The sequence below is a fragment of the Pinus tabuliformis genome, chromosome X (assembly GCF_031772625.1).
Source record: "Pinus tabuliformis cultivar Carrire ecotype Pingquan chromosome X, CPIR1, whole genome shotgun sequence".
In the NCBI taxonomy this organism is placed as follows: domain Eukaryota; kingdom Viridiplantae; phylum Streptophyta; class Pinopsida; order Pinales; family Pinaceae; genus Pinus; species Pinus tabuliformis.
The window spans coordinates 248,990,207-249,007,545 of record NC_142308.1 but is presented as its reverse complement, the minus strand read 5'-3'; the positions used below and the strand labels follow the sequence as shown (position 1 = coordinate 249,007,545).

The 17,339-nt window shown below is 39.2% G+C and overlaps 1 protein-coding gene across 3 annotated transcripts in view; it reads left to right on the top strand.

The window, feature by feature from the left end:
• Positions 1–8,951, top strand: part of LOC149139312 (proline iminopeptidase-like) — a 392,388-nt gene extending 383,437 nt beyond the window's left edge. For all 3 annotated transcript variants that reach the window (XM_089446646.1, XM_089446647.1, XM_089446645.1), the window contains one exon: positions 8,682–8,951. In XM_089446646.1, coding sequence (XP_089302772.1) covers positions 8,682–8,789 — 108 coding nt within the window. In that variant the 3' untranslated portion in view covers positions 8,790–8,951. The remainder of the gene's footprint in view (positions 1–8,681) is intronic.
• Positions 8,952–17,339: the final 8,388 nt, after the last annotated feature.

Sequence of the window (17,339 nt, the reverse complement as noted above, 5' to 3'; positions counted from 1 at the left end):
GCAGGTCAACAAAAGGCTGACGCAGAGGCCAAAGGGGCCAGCACTGAGCTTTAGTTGTGTTGGAGAGGGTTTCGTGTGACAGGTTTTTTGAATACCTATTTCTGAATATAGAGGTATTGCTGTGATTTATTTTTCTCTGTCGGGTGAGCCAGTTAGGCACCCAGTTGTACTCATATACACTGCATAATAATATAACCCTCTGAATAGCTACACTGGTTTTCCAGCATTGGGTTTTTCCGAGGACATTTGTCCAAAAATAACGATGTCACTTGTGTGCTTGTTTTCTTTTAGTTGATGATCTATAGATGTTGAGACTGTACTTGTGTTTATTTTCAGTATTTATATGGTTAAATAACTTGTTAAGTAATTAAAAAAGTAGGTGAAATAAACTAGATAGTACAGGAAGAATTTCTAACAGGTTAGAATTAGAAATTCCAACATGGTATTAGAGCGTGGTTGGAGATCACAGGAGAGCTAAAGGCATCAACTGAGCAGAGCATTTGCAGCAGAATCAGTGGTCCCAAGTGACAGTAGTTGATCCTTGTAGAAGCAACAGAGGAAGGGTTAACGCAAAGGGACTGCGTCATCAGTCTGGGCCAGAGAGAGTCCAGCGCAGAGGCTGAGGAGGGCAGATAGAGGCTCACGCAGAGGCCAAGAGGACTGACGCAGTTGACTAAGGGAGTTGTTTTGCCGATGTTGGGATTGCGCAGAGCCAAGAGGCTCAATCCTTCAGTTGCTGGGGCGAAGGAAGCTGTGGGCAGTTTGCGGGAGCGAAGCTGGTGGGGTACTGTGGTTAGAATAGTACCTAACAGGGCAAGACCAAGATGGAGGGAGTTGTTGCCGAGGCGGATTTCTAGCCAAGGAATCTAGATCAATGTTGCAGTTGCACAAACGATCGAAGAGGGGCAACTTGACGGTTGGCAGAAGGATTTCCAGGAGGAATATCGGGACTTAGAGGGAGTCCAGAAGAGAGCTTCCAGACGGGAAGGAAAGAGACTCAGAGGAGTTGAACCAAGAACTTCCAGAGGGGAAGTAGAGAGACTCAGCAGGAGTCGAACAGAGAACTTCCAGACGGGAATTAGACTCAGCATGAGTTGAATAGAGAACTTCCATACGGGAAGTAGAATCAGCAGGAGTTAAAAAGAGAACTTCCAAACGGGAAGTAGACTTAGCAACAGTCTAGCAGAGAACTTCCAGGCAGGAAGTAGACTCAGCAGGAGTTGAACAGAGAACTTCTAGAAGGGAAGTAGACTCAGCAGGAGTCGAACAGAGAACTTCCAGGCAAGAAGTAGAGAGACTCGGAGGAGTCAACAAGAAGAGCAGAGAGATGGCTATGAATGGGCTGAGGGATCAGGATAGGTTGGATGAGGCATCCAACTTTGCCATCTGGAAGGCCAGGTTCCTGTTTGTTCTGTGTGCCAAGAGTGCTTATGTGCCACTTGAGAAGAAGTGGCGGGACATTGAGCTATAGTCACGAGGACTACAGGCGATGAGGAGTATGATGCTTGAGGTACCCAACCTCTTGGATTATACCTTGCTACAGGAGCCCTGAAGAGGAGTAGAAGGACGGATGAATGTCGGTAGAGACGGATGCAGATGAAGCGACAGAGAGTACTACAGTGCAAGAGTCCCCGGACAATGCGAGGCTAGAAGGCTGCAACAGTTCAAGAGGCACATAAGTGTTGTGCCATTGCTGGATGGCACAGAGAGGTGTGCAATGGTGCGAGATGCAGGGAGTTGTTGCAGCAATGCAGAGGTCAGTAGAGGGAGCATTTGTTAGTGGCAAAGGGAGCTTCAACATCGGGAGTGTTTCTAGCCTGATAGGGATGTTAGAGTTAAGTGGATCAGTTACTTACTTCTCAATAACTGAGTTGCAATGTAGTAGTAATATGCAGCATGATGAGAGGGGGATGCAGTGCAGATGCAGTATTAGGAGGATGAACCAGCAGCAACGCGTATGCAGAGGGCGCTGCCGTATAGATGCAGCAGTGGCAGTGGCAAGGCAATGGGTAGCAGTACAGGATGCAGCAGTGCAGAAGATGGTGGGCGGGGAGGCCTAGCATCAGCAAAGTTACCGGTGCCAAATAATCAGGGTGATGCTCATTGTGGAGTATTACTAGAGCACGGTCCTCGCTAAGAGGGAGTGTTGATTTGGGGTAGCATCAGATGTGCTCTAGCCATGAAAATTGGTGGAGAGGCTAAAGCACATGAGATCTCCAAGACCCAGAAATGGTTTGGACAGATTGTACCCGGTTTGGGAGATATTCAAATAATTAATAATTTTTAATGGAGTTCCTAAGTCTAAACTTAGGAAAATTAAAATATTAATGGGTATTAATATAAAACTGGGTTAGAAGGTTCTAAAAGTCATGGATCAAGCGAAATCTAATCTTGGTTGTTGATTAGAGATTTAATCTCGGCTGTTGATGGACCAATGAGAAAAGTATAAGAAGAGGCTTGAGGGTCAGTTGAAGAACATACCAGAGTGATTAGTCATTCATTTTGCTAGAGCGGGGTTGCTAAGCAGAGTTGAATCAGTGATCATCAACGAGGGGCAATGGGTATGAGGCAGAGACAATAATGAGAGACCAATGCAAAAGCAGAGAGAGCGAGAGCAGTAGCCAGTCCAGGCTACGCAAAGCCCAACAAAGACAGCGCAGAGGCCAGAGGGATTGTGTCATCCACGTAGAGGTTGTTGGAGTGATGCAGAGGGTCCCAGAGGCTGCGTAGTGCCTCAGACGACTGACGTAGAGGGTTTTGGGGCTAACGCAGGGCAGCAGAAGGCTAACGCAGAGGCCAGAAGGGTCAGAGTTGAGCTTCAATTGTGTCAGAGAGGGTTTCATGGGACAAGTTTTCTGAATACCTGTTTTCGAATATAGAGGTATTGCTGTTGTTTATTTTTCTTTGTCGGGTGAGCCGGTTAGGCACCCATTTGTACTTAGATAGACTGCATAATAATATAAACCTTTGGATAGCTGCACTGGTTTTCTCGCATTGGATTTTTACGGGGTCATTTGTCCAAAAATAACGGTGTCACTTGTGTGCTTTTTTTCTTTTAGTTGATGATCTGTAGATGTTGATATTGTACTTGTGTTTATTTTCAGTATTTATATGGTTAAATAACTTGTTAAGTAATTAAACAAGTAGGTGAAATAAACCAGATAATACAAGAAGAATTTTTGACGGGTTAGAATTAGAAATTCCAACACTAGGGCCAAACTCCACATGGGTCATCTTATTTACGATAGCTGATATTTTTCTTGGATTCCTCTCTCCGAGAGGTGTAGGATTCATCTAGAGATCATTCGATTCTGACATTTACAAATGAAGTTATGAATTTATTTTGATTATGGACAAATTGTCAAAGTCGGCCAGCAAACTCATGTAAGCTCAGAAGCCCAACAGTCATGTCTATTCATCCTCAATGTTAGCTTATAAATAGATGATGCCTCATCCTCATTTGGACACACTCATCTTCACACTTCTCTCTCTCTCTCTCCTCATTGATTAGGTACGGATTTCTGGGCCTCTCTCTCTCCACACATCCAAAATTTCAAGAGAGCGAAATTTCAGGAGACCGAATTTCATTGATTGTTGACCAGCGTTGACTACAGGTAGGGCTGAACACAGGTGGGTTGTTTGACCAGACTTTGACTGGGCTAAATTTGATTGTTTTGAGGGTTGTTTTATCTTGTTGTTTGGATGCTGAAGTTCACTGGAATTGACTGATTTGTTGAGGGTCAAATCTTCCCTGTTGACCAACGTTTGACTTTTTTGGTTAGGGCTCTTTTGCTGCTGTTATAAATGATCAAATTTGTAAATTGTACTCTCTCTCTACTGAACTATTAACGACTAAAAGAAGATTTGATCAAGGGTTTCCCCACATTGGGGTTTGTCCCTAGCTGGTGCCACATCTTGTGTCCTCTTGTCTTGGCCAGCGTTGACCAGCGTTGACTACAGGTAGGGCTGAACACAGGTGGGTTGTTTGACCAGACTTTGACTGGGCTAAATTCGATTGTTTTGAGGGTTGTTTTATCTTGTTGTTTGGATGCTGAAGTTCACTGAAATTGACCGATTTGTTGAGGGTCAAATCTTCCCTGTTGACCAACGTTTGACTTTTTTGGTTAGGGCTCTTTTGCTGCTGTTATAAATGATCAAATTTGTAAATTGTACTCTCTCTCTACTGAACTATTAACGACTAAAAGAAGATTTGATCAAGGGTTTCCCCACATTGGGGTTTGTCCCTAGCTGGTGCCACATCTTGTGTCCTCTTGTCTTGGCTTGTCTTCTACTGTTTATGTTTATGTTCTATCTGCGTTTTACTATCATGTTGATGTGATTGCTAATCTGAATATTGATACTGGGCTAATAAATAAATTGAAGTAAAATTGCTCTAAAGCATAGAACATACCATTGTTGCATAAAATTAACACATAACAATGTTAGTAATGTAGAGAAAAAATTAAAAGAAGAATGACTGTATCTTTATATAAAGAGATCTTTGTAACAAAGCTTATAGGCTAAGACATACCTTGGTTTGTTTCTTAACAAACCTTGTAGGACATTAATGCTTGAATGGTTTCAATAGAACTTCTTTCATACTTCCAAGTTTATCCTTTGTAGTCTTCTCTATGATCCTTGAACAATTAGCAAGCTTTCCTATCCAAGGAAAAATATAAAGAGAAAGGTTATTAACATATAATACACACACATCTTGATAAGAGAGGGAATTTAACCAAACATAAAAGATAAGACAAGGAGTAAGATACTTATCTTTAGTAAAATGGTGAGGGCTCCCTCCTAATCCAATCTTGAGGGATACCTACAACTTTATCAAAATAAAAGGTGTTCTAACATGACTTGTTAGACCTACAAATTCTAGAGATCAAAACTTCAAGGAAAACAATTCAAAACTTAGAATAGAAGACGAAGGGAGGATATGTGTAAGGGAGGACTTAGTAAATAAGTCCTTGACTTCTGATTCTTCTTCAATATTGTTCTTCTTAGATGGAGCTTCATCAACGACATTGCTTGATCCCTATTTCTTTTCTTATTTCTTGGATTCTCAGGACAATGACTCTGATAATGTCCCATCTTGTGGCAGTTGTAACATTCAACCTCGGATAGGTCCATTTTCTTCTTTGGTCCTTTGAACTTCTTGAAGGTTCTCTTCTTTTTGTGATGAACAGAGTAAGCATTCGAAGTGTTTTCTTCTTCATTCTCATTTTTGTTGTTTACCATCGATATTATGGCTTCTTCTTGGCTACATGCATTTCACATTTGTTTAAATGTTGGCATATCCTTCCAACTATTGAGTCTTGATGCAAAGGCACTCCAAGATTTAGGTAGTCCTAGAAGGGCAATAATTACGAGCTTTTTTTCTGGGACAACTTCATCTATTGCTTGGAGTTCATTCTCGATTCTAGATATCCTTATAAAGTAGGGTGAAACAGTATCATCATTTGCCATCTTAACAGTTCTTAGTTCATTCTTGAGGCTTACTATTTGACCAATGTTCTTGATTGTGAATAACTTGGAGAGAGCCTCATACATTTCTTGAGCGGAATTCATGTCTGATATGTGTGGAATTAAGTTATACTTAACTCCATCCACTATTATATTCATAGCCACGATTTAAATTTCTCTAAACTTCACTTTATCTAAATTACTTGATTCAACAGTAAGCTTCTTGACTTTTCCTTCAACAAGATCTAAAACTATATTCTTTTTGAGAATGAGATCAATTCTCTTTTTCCAGGCCCTGGAGTTGGCAACTCCTTCTAGTTTGTTTTCTCCCTTCATTGAGTCTGTCATTGTTCCTGTAAATAGTAGGCTTGTATTCTTGTGTGATCTCTCTTTTAATGTCCCTTTTCTTGATCCTCTTTCTACTCAATAGATCCTTTAACCTGCCTTTTTCTTCTTTCTTCACCTTAGCTCTGATACCATGTTAGAAAATTAGAAAGGCATAAAGATTCTCTTATGTTGATAATTTCTTGTAATTTTCTTATGTTCTTATTCCATTTCTTATGTTCTTCTTTATCTTTGTTTCATCAAGCCAATATCAAAAGAAAATCATGAAGATCAGGGAGACCAAATGTAGGTGGACAGTCAGGGCTAGAACTCCTATATAGGGGAAAACCTAGCCAAGAACTCTTCCTTTCGTTATTCAGATTGAGATGGATCAAACTCCTAGACCAACAAACTTTCCTCCTCTACTAAGTCAGCCTTCCAAGATGATATAGCAGTCTCTTCTTATCCAATAGCTCCAACTTAGCAACAATCGAGAAATTCGACTTCCTAGTTGTGGAATTTCGACCCCCAGTAGCAGAATTCGACCTCCTAGCTATTGCAGAATTTCGGCCACCTTCCAACAGCTACACAACTTCACACGTGTGGGAAAGAGAGAAAATTTCGACTTCTTATGCTTGTGAGAGACCTCCTTCTCAGTTATCCTTCTTCCTTTTCTTCCTTGAAATTCACACTTTTTCTGGCCCCAGAAGTTGCAGATTGAACTTGTTGAGTGAGTGACAATTGAGGTCGAGTTGCTACCTTTATATAATGATTTTGTTGCCCAGGTTTAGGCCGACTTGGTGGAAGAGTCTTAGAAGACTTATTTTAATATAAAATAAATTTATTTCTTGACAAACAATTCCCAAGAAGGGTTCTTTACATTGTGACATGGACAACGACACTTACACAAACCCTAGAAGCATTCAATGGAGGCTTTAACTTAAAAATAATTGACTCAAGCATGAAACCCATGCTTTAATAAGTCAATTTTAATAATAATAAAATCTTCTTTTCTTTCTTTTGAGAAATACATTATATTGAGACTTAAAAATATTTATGAAGACCGAACCTAGTTACATTCTTCAACATAAATATTGCACGTATATCAAGAATGACGACTTGGTAAATCGAGTTGGATCCTTGAATAAAACTTGACTCATATGGAAATGGACCATGAAGATGCTATCATGATTCAAAAGGAGCCACTCAATAAGAAAACCCTACAAAGTTTGTAAAAGAAACAATTCAAGGTATGTATAAAAGTAAAAGATTTCTAGTAGGTCTTCTTCATTAAAAGGTACGGTCATTTTGAAATTTGGTTTGTATTACTAACTCTTTGATGTCTAGGGTTTGCTATAGAATCATTGAGATTTTGTATTGTTAGGGTGATTAATCTCTAGATCAAGTCAACCCTTGTCACACATTCTATCTTTTGTTTACTTTGGTAAAACCCTTATCCTTAGGGTTCACTGTAAAACCCTAACAATATAGCAGACTCTATTTGAAAGAACGTCTTTGGAGCATTATTAAGGCTCGAAGCAACATTGTGAGAGCATCATTTGTAGCAGGGAATACTTGAAGCAACAATCTTGTTGAGACTAAAGATTAGTCTTGTGAGCACCTTGGAGAGGCATCTAGAAGCAACTTGATCTTAAAGAGTATCATGGAGCAGCTCACTGAATACATTTTATTAAGCATTGTTGAAGACCTATTAAAGTCACTTCTAGAAGCATAACCTGAGTTATACTTGGAGATTGTGTTGACCTCATGAAGCATTGTTGAAGCCCTCGTGGAATAGCCTTGGAGAAGGTTGTTTGGGTAATATGAAGAGTTGTGGAGACACATACTAGACATTTGATGATGCAAATCTTGGACCATTGTTGAACGCAGTCTTGGATGAATTATCAAGGCTTGTTGTAGAATATATTGGAAGCCTTGAAGAATCGTTGAACCCACATTAAAGATCTAAAGCAAAGGGTTGGAGCCCTAGAGGATTGGAGTCCTCAAGTATACCAAGTTGGAGCTTGGTGATATAGTACACATTGGACCCTAGTCATATTGAAGATTGGTGTATTCATCTAAGGGTTGGAGCCCTACAATTTATCTTTGTTGATTTGGTTTTGGGATTGGTGTCCTTAGAGTTGAAGCCCTAGAACAAAATGTTGTACAAGTTGGAGCTTGTGATTCGTTGTAAAGAGGATTGGAGTCACTGCTAATTTCTTATTAATAAAATCATTTATCTTATTGTTGTTCATTTTGCATTTTATCTAAATGATCTTAACCGATAAAGTAACAATTGTCAAAAAAACATTGATTCACCCCTCAATATTTCCAACAAGTTTATTTATATGTATGTTTATTTAGAACTTTAGTTTGTTATTTATTATTTTACTTATTTACTATCATTATCTTATTTATTTATTATTATTATCATTTTTTTTTTTATAATTTATTGTTTTATTTATTTATATATTAATATTATTTTTTATTTTTTTATTACAGAGCATTACAAATTCAAATGAAAACGAAATCCCACGAACTAATTAATATACACCTCGTATCATCTGGTTAACATATTGAACATTCCATGTAAATTAAATACACTCTATAAATTCTAAAAGAGACATAACATTGTTACTCTTTTAAATGAGATTAGTTGTCAAAGAAAATTCATATCTTGCAACCAAGAACAATTTTATATTATATTGGGTATTCTGGTTTCTTGTTTTCTTAAAATGCACATTTACATTGTTGGGACAAATGTAAAGCATTTTAACTATTTTGTCATATAATTGCGATTAATTATTTATACCTATAGTGGGATTTCACCTCCCGATTTCACTTCCCTTTTTCCTTATTGAAAAATTTCCGTTTATGTTTGATATATCTAGGTAATTATGGATGCGGGTCATTCAGCAACTGAGCCAGGGATAACTGCAGAATTAGTAGCTGCAAACGAACACTTTAAAATTTTATACAAGGATAATGTTCAATTCTAGATTCTCACTTAATTGTATTACAACGTTGGGCTTTAAATGTAATATAACTTAACTTACTTTGTACATGGCCTTAAGGGAATGTGATCTTAATTTTAATATTTGCTATTATATGTAATGTTTTGTTTACACAAAATTTATATGGAAATATGTGTTTTATTATCATTTTTATATTTATTTTTTAAAAAATTGAAAAACTTATATATTTTGAGTGGATTCTATGGTTTAAAAGATGTGTTTTTTTTGGAAGTCACAGGTTCAATATAAGGTGACTGGAGTTGGTATATGTTTGAATAATTCAAATTGACTTGTTGTGATGAGACTTGAAAGATACATGTCCACCTACAATGTGACCTTCATATAGAAGTGTCTTTACACGTCTCAACCTTTATCATGTCCTAAGTTCCAACTAATACTACTTTGTGGATTAAAACGAAAATCTAAAAAAAATAACTATCATTAATCCATAATAAAAGCTATGAAAATTATAATATTTACATATATATATGATTTTTCATTTTTCATTTTATATTAATTATATTTTATTTCTTTTAACATAGGTTAAATTTTATTATAGTTTAATTATTGATGGAATAACTAGTGCTTGTGAATTATATTTAATATCTAAATTATAAAATGAAAATATAATGAAATTGACCAATCATACAATTCTACAGAAGCAATAAGAGATTAGGAGAAATGTATGATGTTAGGAGTGAAATTGCCTAAGCTATTCATAGAGATTCAAGAAGATATTGTAGAGAAAGTTAAGGAAATAGTTTCAACCAAATCTAATTATCACTTGTCATTATATATTGTGACTATTTATACAATAAGGACACACACATGAATGGTTTTATAATACAATTTACCCCTTAGTAGTTTATTCCATATTGTTTTTTGTTTCCCTCGTTTCATAATAGCTATTATAACCAACTAATTGTATTAGAGCTTGGTTGTGCTCGAGGTATTTGTGAGAAAGTGTAATGCCCCGTAATAATAATAATAATAATAATAATAATTAATGAAATAATATTAATATATACATAAATAAAACAACAAATTATAAAGAAAAGATAATAATAGTAAAGAAATAAAATAATAAATAATAAACTGAAGTTTATATAAATAAATTATAAAAATAGTAAGAATAAGTAAAGTTAGCCAAAAGTAAAAAAATATAAAATAAGCAAAAATTAAATAAAAAAAAATATTGAATTAAGTAAAACTCGAGGCAAAGAAATAAAAGTTGACATGCTCACACATGGATTGTGTATGTGCAAATTCATTTCCAATATTCTTTCATTTTTAGAACAATTTGTTCTATTTAATGAAAATGAAAAAAGAGATGAGAAGGATTAATTTGTTCTAGAAGAGAATGCTATGAGATAAATGATTTCGTGACAGTAATAGTTGATTAAAGGCTTAGGGGTGGCTAGTTGTAGAAATATTTTGTGCAGCTGGGCTTATAGTTGGGTGGAGAGTCATCTCCAAAACTTTGTTGTGCTCAGCAGGATCCGGGTAGCGTTATAACTCTGAAATCACTAGTAAGATATGTTGTCAACATGGGTAAGTCTTCTCTGCTAATGGTTTTGAAATTCTACGCTAATTAGTTGAATAGTTTGTGTGTTGATTATTAATTGTATAAATTGATGTAATTAGTTTATATGTTGAATTATGGGTTGTTACATATGGTATCAAAGCGTGGTGGACCCATAACCCATAGGTCCCAGGATCGAAACCTGGCTCTGATACCATATGTAACAACCCAAAATTCAACATACAAACTAATTACATTTATTTATGCGATTAATAATTAACATACAAACTATTAAACTAATTACCATACAATATCGAAACCATTAGAAGAAAAGACTTACATGTAGTGACGATATACCTTACTAGTGATTCTGGAGTTGTAACGATGCCTTGATCCTGTTGACCGCAACAAAATTATGTGGGTCGCTTTCCACCCAATCATAGACTTAGCTATACAGATTATTTCTATAGTTGGCCACCCCCAACCTCTCAATCAACTTCTACTGCGATGGAATTTTTTGTCTCAGAACATTCTTTTCTAGAAAGAATGAATGTTTCGCATCCCTTTTTGGTCCATTAAATAAAACAAATTGTTCCAAAAAAAAAAACCATTTTTTTACCTGCCAACCTTTATCTCTTTGCCATGAGTTTTAACTCAATATTTTTCTTAATTTAATTTCCACTTGTTTTAGGGCCTTTGGACAAGAGTGCATTAAACGGAGGTGTTAAACTGATCAAGTTGCAATAATGGTTCAATACAAAGTGAAAATGGGGAGCATGCAATCTGCAAATCCGATTTTTGTTTGTTAGTGCCTTTGTGTTTTTGGTTAACTTTGATATTCTGTGCCCTAGGGCGGGTCCACTTGCTTATCTCACTGCCCAATTTTCTCAGTCTGCTCGAGAATTGATTGTGAATTTCTAGGAATCGATTACCGACAAATATAAACAATAAAATTAGGAGCAACCAGATTGCAAATCACATCAGAGGAGGGCTACTGTCATATATATTGGTTCCACACTGTCACGCCCCCAATTCTTTTTTCGTTTAATTGAGCGGGTGCGGCACCGCCTAAGTTAATAACTTGTTCACCGTTAATTAACTTTGCGAACTACGCCTTCAACAATTCATAATAAACATGAATTCATATTATTAATGTGCGGAAACCATCAACAATATAAGAATAATAATCAACTCGACAATAATATAAAAGAAGAGATCTTTTATTATATAATGAGAGTTTACAATGACCGGGAGCCGCGCTCCACCGGCGTTAATAATACAAGTGGGCGCCCGCCCGTGCAAGAGCGCACGGCGGTCTGCCTCAACCATCCACCAAATACAATGATAACAATACAAGTCTAGCGTTGGGCGGGCGAGCGCACCCGTGCACGACCCATGCCCAAGCCTCAACCTAAACCAAGTATTCACCGTGCGGGTGGGCGCCCGTGCGCACCACCGTTCACCCTACCACCGTTCCACACAATACCGTCGCCCGACTCGGCGGGCACATCTACTTGTGCGACCTGCGGTAAACTACCTCACACCTTCGTGCGCACTCAAGTCTTGTGCGAAGATGCTCTGCGAGGAGTTCGTTTTCAAATGAGCGTGCGCCTTCATGTTTATATACGCACATATGGAGGTGTCGCCCTCCATGCGGCCGACCTCCAATCTACAATGAAATCGCCCAACCAATGCGCCATCTACCGTCGGCTTGCCCCAACATGTAACTCGCTCCTTGGTCGGCTTGTTGTGTGGCGAGCTGCCTGCCTGCCTTATAAGTGGGCGAGCGCCCTCTCACATCTGCGCGCACATATACTTGTGCCTCGTCGTTTTGGAGCGCTCGCACATCGACACTTAGTCGCATTTCGCAATGGGAGGGGCGCGCGCCTTCGCACAAACCTGCAAGGCGTTACATCCTCCCCCACTGGAAATCATTGTCGCCCTCGACAATCTTGCTCTTCTCCTCAACTTCCTGTCGTACTTCTCGATCTTGTTCTTCCATCTCCAAAGTGAGTCCTCCGTTTCCCAGCTGTCTTCCTCCGGTGCATCCTTCCATCTGCAAAGAAATTCCCGTCGCATGTGGCAAACAACTCCTGTAGTTCTGAGACTCAAAATCTTCTCCAACTCTAGTCCTGGTCTGTCCAAAATCCCGACTGGTCCTCTCGTCGGTTCAACTCTCTCTAGATGGTCCGAATCAAGCCTACATCTTTTCAACTGACTCACATGAAAACCTGGGTGCTTCATGTGCATATGGCATGGAAGCTCCAACTCGTAAGCAACTTCCCCCACTTTCTTCTTCACTCGGAATGGTCCCTCATACTTCCGTGTCAGTTTGCTCGTCGTCCCCTTGGCTGGCTGAAACTGCTCTCCGGTAATCCTGAGAAACACCATATCTCCCACACTGAAGTGTGCCTCCCGTCTTCCACGATCAACATATTTTTTATCCTCCTTGCAGCATCATGCAAGCGTAACCGTGCTAACTCCAAGGTCTCCTCCCAAGCCTTCATGAACTTCTTTGCATGAGGACTTCTCAAGAAGCCTCCCGTCACTACGGTATGCAGTGCAACTGGCATCTGTCCATTCACCAACTCAAATGGACTATACCCTGTTGCAGAACTCTTTTGAATATTGTAGCTAAACTGAGCAATATCCAAGAATTCGGGCCAATTCTTCTAATCAGCCGTCACATAGTGTCGCAAGTAGTCCTCTAGCAACGCGTTGATCCTCTCGGTCTGCCCATCTGTCTACGGATGGTAACTCGAACTCATCAACAACTCTGTCCCGACTAGCTTGAACAATGTGGTCCAAAATCTCCCTGTAAAACAAGGATCTCTATCCAACACAATGCTCAATGGCATCCCCCAATACTTCACTATGTTCTTAAAGAACAACCCCGCAGTCCGCTCGGCTCCACAAGGTACCTTTGTAGGAACAAAGACAGCATACTTGGAAAAACGATCAACCACGACCATAATCCCATTATACCCCTGAACCTGTGGTAACTGAGTGATGAAGTCCATCGAGACACTCATCCATGGCCTCTCTAGAATCGGTAAAGGCTGCAATAGTCCTCCTTGCCTCTGAGTATCCGATTTGTCCTGCTGACAAATGATGCACCTATTTACATACTCCTCCACATCCTCCCGCATCTTCTCCCAAAAGAATCCTCTCTCCAACAATGCCAAAGAACGACGCTGCCCTGGGTGGCCAGCCCACGGAGAATCGTGGCACTCCTTCAAAAGGTGCCTCCTGACCCCAGATGACTTTGGAACATAGAGTCGGTTTCCAAAGAACAAGAACCTGTCTCGTAGAAAGAACTTTCGAGTCTTCCCCTTTATCTGCTTCACTATATTCTGCGCCAAAGTATTGGTTTCAATACTTTCCTTGATCTTATTCTGCATCTCCTCTGACATCTGAACTCGACTCCTACTCCTAGCTGCCCGGTCTTCTCCTTCCAATGCTGCCAGTTGTCCCTTCCTGCTAAGGGCATCTGCTATCGCATTGTGCCTTCCCGGTCTATACTCAATAGTCATGTCGAATTCTGCCAAGAAGTCCTGCCAACGAGCTTGCTTCACAGAAAGCTTTGGTTGTGATGCAAAATAACTTGCTGCAACGTTGTCAGTCTTGACAACAAACGGTTTCCCAATCAGGTAATGCCTCCACACATGAAGACAATGGATGATGGCAGTCATCTCCTTCTCATGGACCGGATACCTCCGTTCTCTATCCTGCAACTTTCGACTCTCATACGCCACCGGATGCCCATCCTGCATAAGAACTCCTCCTATGGCAAAATCTGAAGCATCAGTGTGCACCTCAAATGGTCTCTCGAAGTCAGGCAACTTCAGTATCGGTGCTGTAACCATCCTCTTCTTCAAGTCATCAAATGCCTCTTGACATTTGTTCGTCCAACTCCACCTCTTGTCTTTCTTCAATAAGTCTGTCAGTGCCGATGTCACCTTGGAGTACCCCTCTACAAACTTCCGTTGGTAGTTGGTCATGCCCAAAAACACCCTCATCTCATGGACATTCTTCGATTCAACCCAGTCCTCGATCGCCTTTACTCTGCTCGGCTCCATCCGTATGTACCCTTGACCAACAATATGCCCAAGGAACAGAATCTCAGTCTGAGCGAACACACACTTAGACTTCTTCAAGAACAACTGATTTGACCTCAGTGCCTCGAACACCATCGCCAAGTGCTTCTTATGATCCTCCATGTTGTCACTGAACACCACTATATCGTCCAAGTATACTACTACGAACGAATCCAAGTATGGTCGTAGAACATCGTTCATCAAAGTGCAAAACGTAGCAGGAGCGTTGCACAAACCGAATGGCATAACAAGGAACTCAAAGCTACCATACCTTGTTACTATCGCGGTCTTCTTCTCGTCTCCTTCAGCTATCCGCACCTGATAATACCCATGCCTCAAGTCCAGCTTGGAAAACACTCAGGCTTTCGCAAGCTTGTCAAAGCAATCAGCAGCCAATGGCAAAGGATACATGTTCCTTACCGTCTGCTTGTTCAATGCACGGTAATCACAGCACATTCGTAGCTCATTCGAATCCTTCTTCCGCTGGAACAATACCGGAGCTCCATAAGGGGACCTTGAAGGTCTAATGAAACTTGCCTCAGTTAACTCCTTTAACTGTCGTTTCAACTCCTCCAACTCAGGCCCTGACAACCGATAAGGTGCTTTAGCCGGGGGTTGCTTTCCTGGCTCAAGCTCAATGCTATGGTCCACTGCACGCCTTGGTGGAAGTTTCTTCGGAAGCTCATCAGGCATCAAATCCGCATATTTGGTAAGCACATCAGATATCTCAGCTGGAACAGGCGTCCCCACTCCATCACCTTCGACATCCTTGAACATCACCGCATATGTCTCCATATCTGACTCCTTCATAGCCTTCTCCAAACTCAGTGCCGAAATATGCTGCACCTTGACTTCCCTCCTTTGCCTATGAGTGGGCAAAGTCCAAGTTTGTGACTGTCCAACTAGCACCACCTCATCACAGAAGGGGACAACAATAGCCTTGTTGCCCTTCAAGAAATCCTGTTCGAGTATCACATCAAAGTCGTTCATCTCCATCACCGTGAAGTCCAACTGACCCTTCCAGTCTTTTATCTGCACAGGTACTTCGTGTACCAAACCCGCCACCTTAGCTCTAGAGTTCATTGCCTTGACTTCCATATTTGATGGGAAGATCATCAGTCCAACCTCTTTTGCCAACCGTGTCGTCATAAAGTTATGAGTGGCCCCTGTGTCCACTAGAGCTTGAATGGTCTTGCCATGAACCATCAAGTCCACGAAACCCAGACTGTTCATCCACGATTTCTCCATGGATGGAAATGTAATGCCAGATCTTGTAAATTACATTTGTGGAGCTGAAAAATCACAGCAGCTGAAGCTACTCTAGCAAGTGCTGATGCAGAATGTAAAGGTATAGCCTTAGTCCTCGAGCTAGCTCATCAACAGAGAAAAAACTGAGCATAGAAAAAATTATGGTATGCTAGAATGAGGTACGGAATGCCTTATGTCAAGGTATTTTAATTTTGAGTTATTGCAAAATGTTTTATTTTATACATGCAAAGAAATATTGGAGAGATGAGGAAAATTATGCAAAGATAACAATATCATAAGGTGAATACGTTATTATTATTATTATTATTGTAAGAAGTGTTAAATCATCAATGTTGTGTTGTTAAAAACACGAGTATTGATTATAATTTCCTTTGTAAAAAAAATTAGTCATGAAAGGTTAATAATTTGTTGAGTTACGTAGTTTGAGCCAAAGTGATTCAAAGTCAAATCTGGATTTAGTTATGTAATGAATTGAAAAGTATTGAAGGCTTGGTAAAACGAACAGTTAATGGAGTCAAAGAGTAAGTCAAAGAAGTCAAGTCATATCCTGTTTGAGGAATATTTGAGAGTTTGTAATGAAAGTTATAATGCTTTTTTTCAAATTAATGTAAAGAGTTATGAAATAAAAAATAAAAATTAAAGAGTTAAAGTCGAAATTATTTTTCAATACAATGAAGTTGTAAGAAAAAGTGTGTAGGATTGATGTTACACAATATCCAAGATTAAATTTATGGTTAAGTCATTGTGTGAGTGTTGTTGAGAGTTTCGAGTGAAAGTAAAGTTGAAGTCATGTCATTGGTGTGTCAATTAAATCCACAAAGGTAAGGTCATAGGTTTTTTTGTTGGACATTGCACAACCCAATAAGAAATATATTTTTGTAAACATGTAATAGCAAGTGTTTTATTGGATGGAAGCGCCCCTCCTACCAGAAACAATTTATGCAGGTATAGTAGAAGATTCAAAGAAGAACTATGATAGATAAAGTATACTTTGATAGAGATGAAGCAAAAAGATGGAGATGAAGAGAGAAAAAGATGCAAACTCCATGAAGAAAAGATGACAGAGAAATCACGGGAAACATGAACAAATAAGATGCAAGAAGAAGAAGACTCCATGAATGAAGTAGATAGATGAAGAGATAAAGAGGCAAAGTCCATGAAGAAAGAAGATAATAGAGAAGAGTGAAAGCAAGATGAAAGACAAAAAATGAAAGATGAGGAAAAAAGTTTGATGTGATCAAAACAAGAGAAAGTAAAAGAATGAAGTGAAACAAGAGAATAAATAACAAGGAAAGATGAAAAAGTGAAAAAAGAAGAAAAATGCAAATGAAGATGATAACGGAGAGAATGTTGCAATAACAAAGAGAATGGCAGGGAAAGTGGTGAAATGAAGAGGCAAGAAGGCCATGAAGCAAGGTAAATAATAGTACCATGTGTTCAAAATTAAGAACAAAATGCAGTGAATCCATGGAAAACATCCCTGAAATGTTCAACGGTCCCTAAAATGTGCAGATGACGAAAATAAAATGTTTGCATAAGGGCTAGGTTAACTTGAATGGAAATTAAAATTGAATGTACCTAAATCAATGTGATGTAAGCCTAATGATACAAGTATACCCCCATTGAAGAGGCAGTGGTACGTAATAA